This window comes from Pithys albifrons, chromosome 7 (genome assembly GCF_047495875.1).
Source record: "Pithys albifrons albifrons isolate INPA30051 chromosome 7, PitAlb_v1, whole genome shotgun sequence".
NCBI classification, from domain to species: domain Eukaryota; kingdom Metazoa; phylum Chordata; class Aves; order Passeriformes; family Thamnophilidae; genus Pithys; species Pithys albifrons.
The window spans coordinates 17,366,198-17,381,437 of NC_092464.1; the positions used below are offsets into that span (position 1 = coordinate 17,366,198).

General features: G+C 42.8%; 1 protein-coding gene across 12 annotated transcripts in view; it reads left to right on the top strand.

The window, feature by feature from the left end:
- Nucleotides 1-399: 399 nt before the first annotated feature.
- The window catches only part of ABI1 (abl interactor 1), a 79,095-nt gene continuing 64,254 nt past the window's right edge, over nt 400-15,240 (top strand). For 9 of the 12 annotated variants that reach the window (XM_071560071.1, XM_071560073.1, XM_071560076.1 and 6 more), the window contains exon 1: nt 454-669. In XM_071560071.1, coding sequence (XP_071416172.1) covers nt 553-669 — 117 coding nt within the window. In that variant the 5' untranslated portion in view covers nt 454-552. Of the gene's footprint in view, nt 670-15,240 lie in introns of all 12 variants that reach the window. The other 3 variants (XM_071560079.1, XM_071560081.1, XM_071560080.1) reach the window with 1 other exon arrangement.

Here is a 15,240-nt window from a genome sequence, read left to right on the forward strand (position 1 = left end):
TCTGATCGGCAGCAGTTATTCTGGGCAGGTCGTCACAAAGACCTGTGCAGATTGGATTCATTACTTCTCCCACCTCGGGGGATAACCCGCTGTAGGGGACCGGTTGCCCCAAATCCTGATCCCTGTATCGTTTTACCAATTTTGTTGTCATCTCTGAAATGGGCTGCCCGGGGAGGTGGTGGATTCACTGTCCCTGGGGGTGTTACAGGACAGGCCGGACGGCTCTGGGCACCAGCGGGCGGATGCGGCTGTTCGGGTCCCGGTGCCGCCATCTCCGCGGCCTTGAACGGGAGCGCCCGGGCCGGCCCTGCCTACAACTCCCGGCTGCCTCTACGCGGGGGGCGGGATTGTCCCTTTTCTTTTTTTTTTTCTTTTTTTTTTTTTTTTTTTCCTCTTTTTTCTCCCCTCCCCTCGGACGGGGAAGGATGGGTGGGGAAAACGAGCGTTCACGAACGGGAGGCGAAGAGGAATCCCACAATACCAGGCGGGTTGCGAGCCCGGCGCTGCCGCTGTCTCTTTAATGCAAGAGGAAGCGATGCGGAGGGGTGGAAAATGGCAGAGTTGCAGATGTTGCTAGAGGAGGAAATCCCTTCTGGCAAGCGAGCTCTGCTCGAGAGCTATCAGAACCTCACTCGAGTCGCCGACTACTGCGAAAACAACTACATCCAGGTGAGGGGCGATGGGGAAGCGCGGCGGGGCCGCGGCGGGGCCGGGCTGGGCTGGGCTCGGTTGGGCTCGGCTCGGCTCTCGGTGCGGGCGGTGGGGCCGGAGCCGCCAGAGGGGCAGCGGCGGCGCCTGTGCCTGTGCCTGCCCCAGCTCCTGCCCCAGCACGGCAGCCGGTCCCCAACGTTTGCCTTTTCTTTCAACTTTCCCAGCTGAACGGCCAGGCTTCGCTGCCCCCGCCCCGGAGGGGAAGGGAGGGGGTTATTATGTCAGTCCGGCTCCGAGGGTGTGTCTTTTTTTTTTCCCCCCGTTCCCCCTCCCTGCCCCCCCCCGTATTTATTTATCATGAGTCACATCCCGGCCACCTCCCGGTGCTGGGCTGGGGGTGAGAGGGGCCCCGAGCCGCTCCGCCTGGCGGCTCAGACGCCGTATTCCCGGTTCCCCCCCGGTTCCCCCCCGGTTCCCCCCCGGTTCTCCCCCGGTTCCCCCCCGGTTTCCCCCTGGTTTCCCCCGGCTCCCGGCGGAGCGGGTCCCTCTGGGGCCCCGGGGCGGCGGCCGGGGCGGCAGCGCCGCACGTGGGGCGCGGGTGCCGGGCCCGCACCGCCCCCGCCGGGGCCGCCCCGCAGCGGAAGGGGCCCCGCACTCGGGGACATCACGGGGGATCCGCGCCGGGTGCCCCTCGGCGTGCGGGACCGAGGCAGCCGCGCTGTGCGGGGCCAGGAGGTGCTCGAGCGCTGTGCGGGGCCAGGAGGTGCCCGAGCGCTGCCACTGCCGCGGGAGCGAGAGGCAGGCGGGGTTTCAAAATGGCAATCTGTGTCTCTCCCGGCTCCAGCACCTCCGTCAGGGATTGCACACCGGCTCTTGGGCTGGAACAGCCTCCATTGGTTGTAGCGTCTCTCCAGCCGTCGGTGTGGGGTTTTTCCCCTCCCCTAGATTGCCAGTGTTTCCTCGCCTTGCTTTAAGTCTATTTTTGTGAAGCTCCTTAAAGCACAATTTAGTATGAATATTTTTTCAGGATTTACATCACGTGACTCTGTAGGTCTGCGTATTTGGTCACAGCGATGTGGATGCAGAACCATCCAGAGATGCTGAAATTCAACTTTTTTTCTTTTTTAGTAAAAATTTTAAGGGGTTAGGTAAATAAACATGACTTTTCTTACTAGACAGCTTGTAAAGTCAACTTGTTGAATCTAATACTGGATCTCCTGTGATGAGTATTTAACACAAGTTATTAAAGACTCTGTTATCCATCATTGCTGGTAAACTATCTTACTGGTTTCATTAATGGAGCAGCAAATATGGAAACACTTTTTAAATAGTATTAAGTAATTTTAAAAAATGAGATATTTGGATTAAAACTGTTCTACCAAGCTGTATTTTCAAGTTTTGGGGTTTTTTTTTGTGATAGGTGAGGTAGTATGAGTTAATGTCTATTTATGCTTCCGAGTTGTTTGCTCCACCCAAAGAGAGCTGCTGATATAAATGCTTCTAAGAGGCGAGGTTCATTTGGTTTTACTCATGGGAAATATGACAAATACATGAGTATGGTAATTGCGGCACAAGTTTTGACCTGTCTCCTGCTCCTGACTTTTTCCCTGTCAGAAAGTTACAGAGAATCTTCAGTTACATCATTTTCTTCAGGCATAAAACTTGTCTTTCCTTTCTGCCAGCAAACAAACCAAAAAACCCAACACTTGCTCAAGTTCCCATCCAGTCATTTGGGGTGGCTTTTTGGTTTTTGGTTTTTTTTTTTTTTAATTTGGTAGCTCATTTTCACCTCAGGTATCAAGGTCATCTGGATGTGGGACTGGTGTGGTCTGTTTTATCTGTGTACAGCTGTGTTTACCCCTTTTGAAAGGAAACTGAAATTCTAAAATTCCTGACAAAGACTTGTGCAGTAACTTTGGAAAATGCATACCTCACTTGTATTTTACAGGTGCTGTACATTTACTCAGTAAAATGGTAAATATTTTGATAAAATTGCATTTTTTTTCGTGTTTGACGGAGGTGGGTTTTTTAATCAGCACTTGATGCAAAGCCATCTGCTGTCCAGTTGGGCTGGTGAACAGATTACTGTGCCAGTGCCTGTGGTGGGGCCACTGCCGGATTAGGCAGCGTGACACAGGGCACTGGGGTATGGGATGTGGGAGTGTGTGAGCTGTGGAATGGCAGGGGAGAAAAGGAGAGGAAGAGGCTTAACACACACATCATACAAAATGTATGTGTTTAGTGTAATTGAGCATTTTACAAAAAAGACATGCCAGAACAAAGAACCTGGCCGTGAAGTGAATGTTAAAATACTTCACGAGTGGCTCCATGTTGTATTTTACCTAGTAGCATTTAGCTGATTCAGATTGGCTTCTTTGAATTTGAATATCTTGGAATGTGAAGTGTTTTCTCTTTTTTTCTGTGGGAAAGCCTATGTGCTTTGTAGTAGGAAAAATTACTGTGTTCTGTCATCCACTCTGCATTGTGCCATTAAGGTGGAACAGGTTTGTCTGACTATTGTGAGTGCAGGCACTAACAATTTATAGTAAATGTAGTAGCAGACAGGATGATGTTCTCAGTCATATGGTTTACATGCCTTGCTGACTTAAGCAGGAAAGTGATTTCTCACCCCCAATGTTGCTTATTCAAGTTGTAGCTTATTTTTTTATTTGAAAATACAGGAATTTTGTTTCTTTTACTTTAATCTGAGAATAACTCTGGTAAAATTTCAGTCATGCTGATTTTTTGAAGAAAGTTTGCCTTTAGTGTCTTTAGGGATTCCTCAAAAAAAAAAAAAGGAAAAGGCAAAAAAAAAAAAAAGAAAAAAAAAGGAAAAGGGAGGATTTGGGGCAAAACTCACCTGGGTGGAACTTGGCTCCCAAATGCTGATTGTAGCTCTGTGGACAGTAAGCATCCTTTTACTGAAGCTTTTGGGAAAGATGAAAGCTTTTGGGACTGTCAAGTTAACAATTGCTTTTCTTGTAAAAGCAGAAAGCAGTTTCTTCCTGAGGCACGTTTTGACTATATCAGAATGCCAGCCAGTAACAGTTTGCTGTCCAAATCACGTGTGTTTTGGTTATCTAGAAAGTTTATCTGTTAGGAAGGGAAAACAATTCTGGAGAAGCAGAGCAAATAAGTTTCTAAGGAGTATCTGCAGTGCCAGAAGGAAAGCACAGTATGGTGACAGTCTTGGGGGGGATGGGAGAGAGAGGAGAAAAAGGAAAGGAAACAAAATGTGAAAGTAGTAATTGAAGTAAATTGTGATGTTTTGGATGGTGATTTTGGCTTTGAATAGAAGGAAAAAGGCCTTAAAAGTACATTAGTGATTTAATGTGTGACATGATTTAAAATCTGTCATGTTTCTGGTTGGAAGCTTCAATAACAATCAGACAGAAAATTAGATTCCTGTTTTCTTTTAGGTCAGAGACTTAAACTCTGAACGGTTTTAAGAGGAGGTTTTGAACCTTGACTCTTTAACTGGAAGCAATTTTATCCCCTGAAGTAATTTTTCCTTTAAAAATTTACTATATATTTAGTATTTTCAAAATGTAGATTCCAATAGCAAATGCCTTCCTCAAATCCTTTTGCATTCAGATATATTCTTGGACTAGTCCCTTTTCTTGTGCTTGTAACTGGAAGATTCTCTTACAATCTGTAGTGTCATGTTGAAGATACCAGTGAGGAGCTACATTGGTGTCCTAGTCTGAGTGAACTAGAAGAGTACTATTACAGAAATAACAAGGAGTTAAAACAGAGTTCTAGCTATGATCAGCTGAAAAATATTAACTTCTACAGAGATTCTGCAGTCATTTTCTGTCTGTATTGAATTATTTTCTTAACGGAATTATTTACAGTACTTACCTTGTGAAGCATTAAAATGATACAGGCAACCAGCATCTGCAGTGTTATTGCACTGATGACTTCCTTTTGAGTAAATTCAGTAGACTGGTGTAGCCCAGAGACTTCTCTGTGCTGTAAATTGCTGCTTACAACTCTTTTCTACTGTCTGAATCTGATATTTCTTATAGCCTTGTTTATGCATATGCAGATACATAATTTTCGTCAGTCTCTTTGTTTCTAGACCACTTTGTTTCTAGACCACTTTGTTTCTAGACCACTTTGTTTCTAGACCACTTTGTTTCTAGACCACTTTGTTTCTAGACCACTTTGTTTCTAGACCACTTTGTTTCTAGACCACTTTGTTTCTAGACCACTTTGTTTCTAGACCACTTTGTTTCTAGACCACTTTGTTTCTAGACCACTTTGTTTCTAGACCACTTTGTTTCTAGAGATCCATTTGTAATTGTAGTTTTAAGCTCATATAAGTGTAATATGACTTTGAGAACGTTTGAGTGAATATCTTACACTAGTTGTGTGAATTCCGATCTTGATGGTATAAAGTCGGTAGATTTAGCAGCTTTAGAAAAATAAAGTGAAAAACCTTTTAAGGAAGTAAGTGCTGTGTTGCCTAAATGTGTGGGTTTCTTGTTGTCATGTTATTTCCTTCTGTAGATTCTGACTGGTATGTGGAAACTGAACGGTGAAATAACAACATATTCTGGGTAAAGTGGACAAAAGCAGGGACAGATTTCAGTTTGACTGGTATTGCAAAATTTTAAAGCATCTTTCCAGTTGGTAGAAAAACAAATGTGTGGAGTTGAGCAGAAATGTTGCATGCAAGAAGTTTCATAAATAACTTATGTTATCTTTCAGAATGCATAGAGGAATTCTTTGAAAAATTGAATGTCTTATACTTCCTATACAGTAGATAGTGTTTATTGGAAAAGAAATAACTTTTCTTTTTCTGTGGCTTTTCTTTAAATGTTGGTAACTGATCTGACACTCGACTGCATTGCCTGGTGTATGGAAAGTGGCTTAGCTTAGTTCAGTACAAAGAAGTTCACTTAGAATGTCTAATTCAGGAAATGACCTGCTCTAAAAGGATAAACTTCTTAAATTGTCACTAATACAAATCCTTCATGTGTTGTGAGAACTTGCATGCTTTTATGTTCATGGTTTAATTAGTTTGCATTGAGAGTAAATACAGTGGTTTTGTTTTTTCTTCCCCCAGTTTCATTGCTGAATTTGGAACATTTTACAAAAAAAGCAAATTAAGCTATTTCACTTTCTGTAACACCAAATATAGTTCAAAATTAGAGAACTTGAGAGCAGTGAGATAAAATATGAACATATCATCCACTATATTTTGTAGGTTTAAAGAATATGCTTTAAGAAAAGATGTTAGGCTATACTTTCAAACACTATTCTTTTTTAGGGTAGTTTAAGCACATGTTTGCCAGTAGTATAAAAGGCACTGGCTGTTCTGTGTGGGTTTTTTTTCTAAAAATAGTAATACAGGTACAGGTTGGGTTAGGCTTGTAGCTTTCCTGTGCCCATGCAAGCGTGTTGTTTGTATTTTAGAAAATGCAACTTCATATTTAGCCCAAAAGGAGCAATAAGACAATAGTGCAACTTCACAGAATCAGCAAGTGATTACCCTGCATATACAGGAAATGGATCATGGGATGTTGTATGTCTGGTTTGGGTCCAAAGGAGGTAGATGACACAAGAGAAGCTTTTTCAAAGTTGAAGTGTTTCCATTATTTTTGATCCATTCAGTTTAAGAGGGCAGCAAGATGTTGGCTGCTATTCCTGCTGGATTTTTCATTAGTATTTCAGCATATCATTGTGTCAGCACTGTGCTGCCTTAATCAGGCAGAGTAGAGTGGATTGGGATAAGCTTTTATAGGTATGTATTGTTCCTTCCACAAGGGAAACACTGTCCTCTCCCTTCTGTTGGTGCACATATTGGAAGGAAGAAGCTTGCAGGTTGTCTGTGGTCAGTGTATGCTAAGTGAGATCCTTGTTGCCTGTGCTGCACTTGCTGTGCCCAGCCCTGGGGAATTGTTGGAAGGAAGAAGGAAGCATGAGTAAGAGGGGCAACAGTCGAATACTTACTTCCCTCTGATTCTCTGGGAGTTGTTGCAGTAAGTAGCTCTTACGGTAAAAAGAAAATAGATGAGCCTCGGGAAGGTCTTGTAAAGTGGATCACATTGTAATGAAGGTAGGAGTACAGGAACAGGCTGAGTGCAAGTAGGAGGTGTGGTACCTCTGAGGGCAAAGTTTCTGTTACAATCTGATCAAAGTTAAAAAAAAACAACAAAAAAAAAAACAAAACCCAAAACAAACCAATAACAACTCAAAACCCTAACTCTGAAACAAAGGAACTGATGCAACTTCAGATATCTTTGTTTAGCATTTTGAACTGTCTTCATTTTACGGAAGCATAAATGGAGTCATGGAATTTTAACTGACTTGTGGAAGGTCATGTAGGGACATGCTGTCAGACTTGGGAACGGACCCTGATTGTGTGGACTTCCCAATGCCACACCAGCCCTCTCTGTTACACTACAACACAACAGCAACGGTGTATCCAGAGAAACACAGAGGCAACCTCCATAGAGTCAGTGCAGTGAATCCCTTGGGAAAATATGCACCTGAAACCATCGCTGAACTCATTAGCAGCAATTATTTTTAAAGAATTTTATGTATCTCCTCTCATAGGAACCTTGAGATTCTAATTTTTGGCTTTGCGAACTTCTGGAGTTACATAATGCTCACATTTGGCTGTGTGTTGGTGGGTCTTGGCAGAGGCACTGGAAGATGCTGCTCTATTTCTCACTAGTGAAAGCGGTCTGTGTTTCACGTTTCTGATGACTGAAGTCTTGCTTATCTACAGAACAATGGGTGGCAACTCTGTGGACAAAGTGTGAGTTTGGTATAGCAAGACATCCTTGAGGGCTAAGAGAGTATCCTGCTCTCCTCTGTCCCTATGTTCAGTCCTTATTTAGTGACTTGGAGTCTAGAGAGGCATAGTGTGGTTTTTACTTGTTGTTGCATGGTAGGAAATTACTTGTGGGCCGTCAGTTACTCAGTGTCCAGGCTTGTTCCTAATTACACGAGTGTTTCTGCTCTCTTCAGTATTTGTGTTACCTGAAGCAGTCTTCCTCTGATGCTGTTCCTTCTGCCCCATCCCAAATCTGAGCACTGGTGGCAGAGGCAAGTGGGCTTGATCACAGGGATCCTCCCTTCCCTCCACCCCTAAGTACAGGAAAGTAACTGCTGAGTTTGTCATAGTAGGTAACGTGCCTCAGTGTGGTTCCTCCCCTTTTTCTGACCTTGCTGGTGAGGCAGCTGCCATGGAGACTTGATGTCTCCTGTGGGTTGCAGAAATAGTCCTTTGCAGCTTTGCACAGAGCCCTTGAGGGCCAAGACCAGGGTGCTGTGGAGAACAGAGCTCTGTGATCAGGATGTATGTGCAGGTGTTTTTCCTCCTGTGCCTGTCAGTGTGTCCTTCTGACTGTGCTGGAGGTGCTCAGTGAGTGTTTCATAGGCTTAGTGCCAAGTATGGAAATAGAAGATAGTGCATTTCTAACAGGTGGGCTCTTTGAGGAATCAATTTATTCTATAGCAGATAAAAGCAGAACTCTGAACTCCTCCTCTTGATATTAGAGGGAATGTGTTGTGTTCCTTGGGTTAATTAGGAAGAGTGTAGATGCCACCTTTGCTTCAGACTGCGCAAATAGTGTTGTCATTATTTATGCAAGCCCTTAGTGCCATTAACAGGAGCCATGCATGCTTTGCAGGGCATGTGTTTGTTACTATGGTGCTGATATTGTAGAAGAAAAAGACGGGTGGGGAACCGTGCAAGAAAATTTCACCTTGGAGTGAAACATGGGTGTAGGATTTTCTGGTACAGCTTGTGAAAATCAGCAGTCTGTGTTAAGATGAGATGAAATTTTTAGGTAACCTGCTGGTTAAACTGACAAAGTGGGTTAGTTTAACTTGGAAACAGATTGACTGTTTACAAGGTGACTTTATTTTTAATAATATTCTTGTTGAAGATTCCAGATCAAATATGTTTAGTAAGTGCTGGGTTTGGCAAACTGAAAAAGTATCTGAAAATCAAAACTTCTCTTGGATTTGGCCTCTCCTATGATGAAATCTCTTCATGACCTCCCCAAGTGATGTGTGCCATACTGTGTCTTCTGGCATCACAGAATATTCTAAACAAACAGTAAATATTCTCTTCTGCAATAAAATACATCTTTCTTATGTTTCTTATGTAAAGATAGCAGATATATTTGTGATTGATAGTGTTATCCCTCCCTCTTTCTTCTTCCTCTCCTCTGAAGAGCCCAAAGTAATCAATTCTGTGTATTCTTTACATAGCAGAAGTTAAAAGTGCAAGCACTCTGCTCCATGTGTGAGGAAGCTCTGATACTGTAGTGATGTGCAGTTAAAGAATGCATGCAGAAGAGACTGGATCACTATCCTAATTCTGTTGTAACCTCAGAGACAAATAGGAGTAAAATGTGATTCTGTTCCTGCTTTGGTTAAGAAAGCAGGAAGGCCTCTCAGAACTCACCCAGAGGAGTCTTGCTAAAACAAATGTTGGTTTGACATCCTTAAATTTAATGTTCTTACTGGGTGGTCTTAAGGTTATAAATAGTTCAAGGAAAAAAACATTGTTTGTTTACTACTTGAAGCAAAACAATCCTTGGAAAAGAATTGAAGTGTAGTCTCTGCTGGCTACTTTCACACCAGTGCTTCATATGATAATACTTTCTCTAAGCTGTACTTTATCAGACAGGACTGGAGCTTTTGCTGACTTTTTTCCCCCAGCTAATTTTTCACCAGATGCATATCTTTACTTTCATTTTCTGATCTCCTTGTTATACTTTGAGGTCAGAAAATCTGCCAACCAGTATTTGTCCTGTGGCAATCGTTGTCAGCTGAGCATCTTATTTGGCTTTATTGTAGGAGTCATGCTACAAGTTAATACTTGAGTTGTGGTCCCCTGCAAGAATTCTGTTTTCTGAAGCCTATGATAAGAAAATGTCTACATAGAACAAACAGACAAGAGAAGAACAAGGTGCCCAGGCAGGTGCATCAGATTAATGCATGAACATCTAAGTATCTGCAGAATGCCATGCCATGGCTTGTCTTTTCACATTCATATGGCTGGTAATGTTGGTCGCTCTTATGTCACTAAATATTGCTAGTGACATTCCTCTCTTTCCATGTGCTTCTCCTAGCCTGTGATCTTAATGTGAATTTGCTGATTTCTCTTACAGCTCAAGTCTCCTTTCTGCTTGCTGCAGATCACTTGTTAGACCTGTTGTCTCACTCACTCTTCTCCTGCTGCCAGATACTGAGGACTTTTGCTTCTGCTGCCATTGACGCAGGAGTGCTCTCATCACAGCTTCTGCCTCTGAAACTCTCACGTGCTTTCCCTGTGTTGCTGACTGTCTCATTTCAGATCTCCTCAGAAAACCTATTCTTCTCTGCCTTTTTCTTTTAATTAATATCTTTCTATTATTTCACTGAATTTTTACTGCCTTGCATCTTAAATTACGCAGCTGTTTTTCATGATGCCTTTCAGACAAACAGCTTCTACTAGTATGAGTTTAAACAATTTGAAACATGCTGCTACTGGAGGCATTTATATGCATTTCTTTTTTAGAGTATTGGCGTGGAGTTGAGACTAGAGCCTTGGCTTTGTAGTGGTCTGTAACTACCTGAGGAAGCCAGGATGAGCAGGAGGCAGAGGAAATGGAAGGCAGCTGGGAAGATGTGATGTGGAATGGGACTGACATGATTCTCCCTATTAGTAAAACTCTTAGGAGGCCTCTGATATATGAAGCCAGACATTTCCTCTATAAGAAGCTTGTCTTGTTCAGGAAGCTGTTCCTTCTGTTGCTCTGAGACCAAGGAGTAGAAAGGGCTTAAGAAAACTTCTCTACTTGATGGTCTTTGGCTCTCTTCACAGTGAGGAAAAGCAAATGTTTCAGAAGGGATGGTGTTCTCTTGACATATGTGTTAAAACACACGTATGTGTCAACAAGGTAGAGCTTGACCTGATACTGAAAGGTTTTCATAAAATATGATTATAGCCTCCAGGATTCTCACTGAGAAGCTTCATGGCAGGTGGCCTGGATGGTGTTTTAGTCAAGGACCAAAGAGTGGCAGACTAACAAGTAGAGATGTGATGGAACAATGCACTTACGTTTGCAAGATCTTCAGAGACCTGGCTGGGGATTGTTCAGCTTTTGATTTGCTGGCTGACTTGCAGAATTTCTAAATCTCTGGGAGGAGCTATTGCTTCTGTGATGCAAACTCCTGGCTTTAGCTGCTTTAGATAAAATGTGTGTCTGGTTTGGAAGTGCTTGGCTCTGCAAGGGCTCTCTTCAAATACCGTGGGTGTGTTTCCTGCTGCAGCACACCATATGTTCTCTCAGCACTGAAATGATCTGGTTGCCGCAGTAGTGCTGAGATTTGTCTTAATTGGCAACAGATTTTTAATCTAATTTCTAAGGTGTCTTTAGCTTTGAATGTTAGAGAAAATTGTTGTTGCCATAGATGTAATTGAAGCACAGGCTGCTTACTCTGAAAGAAGTCTTGATTTCTAGATGTTTCTAGATTTTCATTTCATTCCTCTTTAGCAGTCTGTCCTTTAACCAATGGAGAAGGGTAACAGCCAGTGAAAAGCTTTCTAGCACTCATTCCCTCTTGGAAAAGCCACTGTTGAGGAACAAAGACTGTAAAATCAGCTCCTGTCAGTACTCAACAGTGAATGAATATTGGCTGTTCAGAGACTGAGAGGTATTTTTGTAATTATGAGAGAAGGTCAGTTGCTGGGGATAGAAGCCAAGTATGCAGGGATACAGTACCTGTTGGTTTCTACTTCTCTGCTGAGGGGAAAAATGTTGCTGGTTTTGGTCTTGAACGTGGGATGTATGGGGGATTTGAGTGCGTTCCTTGGACGTGGAAGGAGCTTAAGAGTAGATATAGAATGATCTGTGTTGAGTAACTTTCTGCCTTGCTGACAGAAAATGGGAATGGTCTGAAGGATGATTGGAGAGCAAAGTGAGGGTCTTGACAAACTGCCAAGTTCCTGGTAGTAGTAAAAGGACAGGAGGAGCAGGGAGAGTCAGGGAGAGCGTGTGTAACCCTCCCTCACTGAGTTCAGCCACACTCTCTCTTGCTAACCCTGGTACTGAGAAGGACAGCATTAAAACCAAATACTTCTACTGTTTCCTTCCTACCTGACGCAGAGGGCTGGAGAGGCACCTTTACTTTTTTCCCAGATGTCTGTAAGGGGTTACTGCAGCAGCAGTGAGAGTGGGGGAGTATGAACTGGAACAGGTACTTAGTGGCTGAATGGCAGCCCACGATGCCTGGGGGAATGAACCTGGGGAATACTGTGAGTCATACTTGTCAGTCTCATAAAGCAGGAGGCTTTTTAAAACTGGCCTTGGAGTGGAAGAGGTGTTTAATGGAGCAGTTGTGAAGGAGTTATGCAAATGGAGAACATAAATAATGAGCAAAGACGCTCATTTAAGCTTCTTACCTTCTCAGAAAATGACTGAATGCAAACAACCACTGTTAAAGTTAAGAAAAATGCATCATCATTAAGCAGAATGGGTGCAAAAATGTGGCCATCCTTGATGATAAGAAAATTCTTTTGTGACTAGCAAAAGTAATTTCTGTAGTTGCTGAACTGAAACTATATTTGTTGTTGGTTTGTTTGGGGTTTTTTTGCTTTGCAATTTCTTTTGAAAAACAAGGCAGGAAAGTGAAAAGCAGTATTGTAATCTGAGAGCTGGTTAGGAAGGGAGGTGGTAAAAAGACCAATCTCCAGTTTTTCTTTGAGTATGTCTTCAGTGTTTAGACTGGGTTTGTATGAAAAGTTTTGCCATTGCTATCCCCCTATTCATGCAGGAGTTAATTTACATGTAAATACTCTGTATTCTTTGGTAAAACTGAGAGCATGCTCTTAGGATATGGCTACCTTTTTTTTTTCTGACACAGCTACTTCTTACTGGTTTAAATTAAAGAGTTTTCAACACAGCTTATATAATGTAATTGTTTCAGTCCTGAGCTTGCTTGTAGATGCTCATATAATAGTAGGACTCTGGTAGCTAAGCTTTTCCAACAGACTTAATGGCCTTAAAATTTGGACTGCTACTTCTGCCTCTTGCAGTGCAGAGGCCATCCCAAGCCTTGGAGCTGTTGGCTGTGATGGATACACTGTCCCACTGCTGCTGCTACAGGTTGTAGGTGTGTCCTCCCTTGGCTTCCTCTGTGTTCTAACCCAGCTTCCTCCGGAGTGTGCTGATGCGGAGGCAGGGTGGGTATGGTGGGTACACAGCTGTGGCTGGTGTGTTCCTTTGGTGAAAGGCCTGCTGCTCTGAATGCAGCTCCTCTGTGGCTGTAATAAGGCCACTCCTCTCTCAAGCTGATTACAGACAAGATAGCAAGGTGGCTCTGTGACAAGTGCTGAATGGAATAGTTCAGGTGTTTTACTGGTGGAGAGGGAGGCAGGGAGTGATGGGGATAGGACTATTGTTATGCACCTGGTTGCATGGAATTGCGAACTCTGCTGTCATCTCTGACTCTTTGCACCTCCTGCATTTGCGTAAATCTGCCTTCCTTTGCATTGTACACGAAGCAATCTTTAAAACCACATGAAAGGACATCATAAAAATACCAGTGGAACTTCACACTGATTAGAAAACGTTGCCTGTCAGAGGCATTGCAGCTTTATTTCCAGGAAAAGTTACTGACTTGAGGTATTGCTGTACTAACACCACGGCACTTGGTCTCACTAAGGACTTTGTTTAGACAACCAAAACAACGCAATTCCCTCCCTCCTGCATTTGATCTCTGTTTCCCGATGAAGAACTTTCTTCTGTGAGTTTCTGTAAGTTCGGCTTTACCTGTTGCTGGATGTGGAGATAACCAGAACTAAATAATTTAAAAATACTGTAATATTATGGTAATCTACTCTTCTGTTCCTTTTTTGTGGGGAAAGAAACAATGAGATATTATTGACTCACCATTCCTACTATCTCTCCTTCTCCGTTCTCCTGAGCCATCTGTTTGTTCTGTTGTGTGTGGTTTTTAGAGAAGCTAAATTCCTACTTGTTGCAGTTGAAATCATGTAGTATTCAAATGAGCTTCTGCATATAAGGTTTTGGAATATTGCTGCTAACCATAAGATGAAATTTTAACATAATCAAAAGTAATTATTCAAAAATAAGCTGAATGTAGTGTGTTTACAGCCACTATGAGATAAAAATTGTAGTCAGGTTCAGAAGTGTATAAAAGTCTGAGTAATATTAGCAGCTGTTTATGGGATCAGATAGAAACAGAAACTGGGTTGATTTTCTCCACTTACATGCAAGTTCCTGTAAAAACAATCCCTCCTTGTATCACAGTCCATCGCTTTATTGCCATGAGGTCACTGTATTGCCTGAGTGCTACTTGAGAGTGTGTCTCGTGTTGGGAAACAAGATGCTACAAAACTGGGGGGATCCACTGGTTTCTGGTCTTAAGTATGTTGCACCAGTGTTGTGACATGTGTGATGGTTTCCTGCTGGAGTAAGTATATTCATCTTTGAGAAGCTAACTGGTTGGCAGCGTGGTGCTGCGAAGTCTGAGAAGAGAATTTGACCCTATAATGGCCGTTGTTTTCTTCTTTGTGTAAGAACACTGTGATGTTTGGGAACTGCCTGAACTGTAAAATCCCGGCAGCAGCTGCGTCGAAAGTGACTTTCTTGAACATGAGAACTCTTCCTGAATTAGGAACACTTACAGTCCAGACATTTGCTGGATGTCAGAAGGCCTGTGTAACTTTTGGCTGTGCATTTGAGCATCTTGACATTCTTCTGGAGCTGGACAGGCCTGCTAATGACTTTCTATGCTCTCTTTCTCCAATTCCCTCCCTAATTTGTTGTCCTGTCACGTCTCTGACATCTCCATGTGGAGAAACTTGTTGCAGTGGAGGGTGTAGTTTTGAGCTTGCTTTTGGACAAACCCTTTTGTGGATGCTGATCTTCAGCATGTGGCTGTTCCTCATTGTATGCACTCAGAGCATTTTTGACATAGAATCATAAAATACTAGATTGGAAGGGGACCTTAAAGACCATCTAGTCCAACCTTTCTTGGCCCAGCACCTTGTCTAGTTGAATATTAAGCGTGTCCAATGTTGGGGAATCCACCACTTCCCTGAGGGGATTGTCCCAATGACTGACTGGTTATCATCATTCTGAAAAATTCTCCTGTTGTGTCTAATCAAAATCTCCCCAGAAGTACATGGTAAAACTGAAGTCTCCATCTTCCTTGTAGCCACCCTTTAAATACTGGAACATCTGTGGTGATAATCTGTGATACCTGGACATGCTGAGATTGCACTGTAATTTGATCCTTTATGCTAAATCTTGCTGTCTTAATCTTGCTTGGTCAGTGCTGACTGGTTACGATTTCAGGCCTGCCTAGATGGTCGGGAGGACTAGAGTGATGATTAAAAAAAAAAAAAAGAGGTGATCGTGGCAGCTTGCCTATGAAAGGTTATCAAATTGTAGCATGTTCCTTGTCATCAGATATAGATTTATTTGAGTATTCTGGGCTTAGACCTTCAGTTTGATTTGTCAAAACAGAAGTAAAAAACTTATGTGTGAGCACTCATGAGTTCTTGAAAATAAATGGAAGAGGTAAACAAAATCCATAAAAGGAACCATTGTT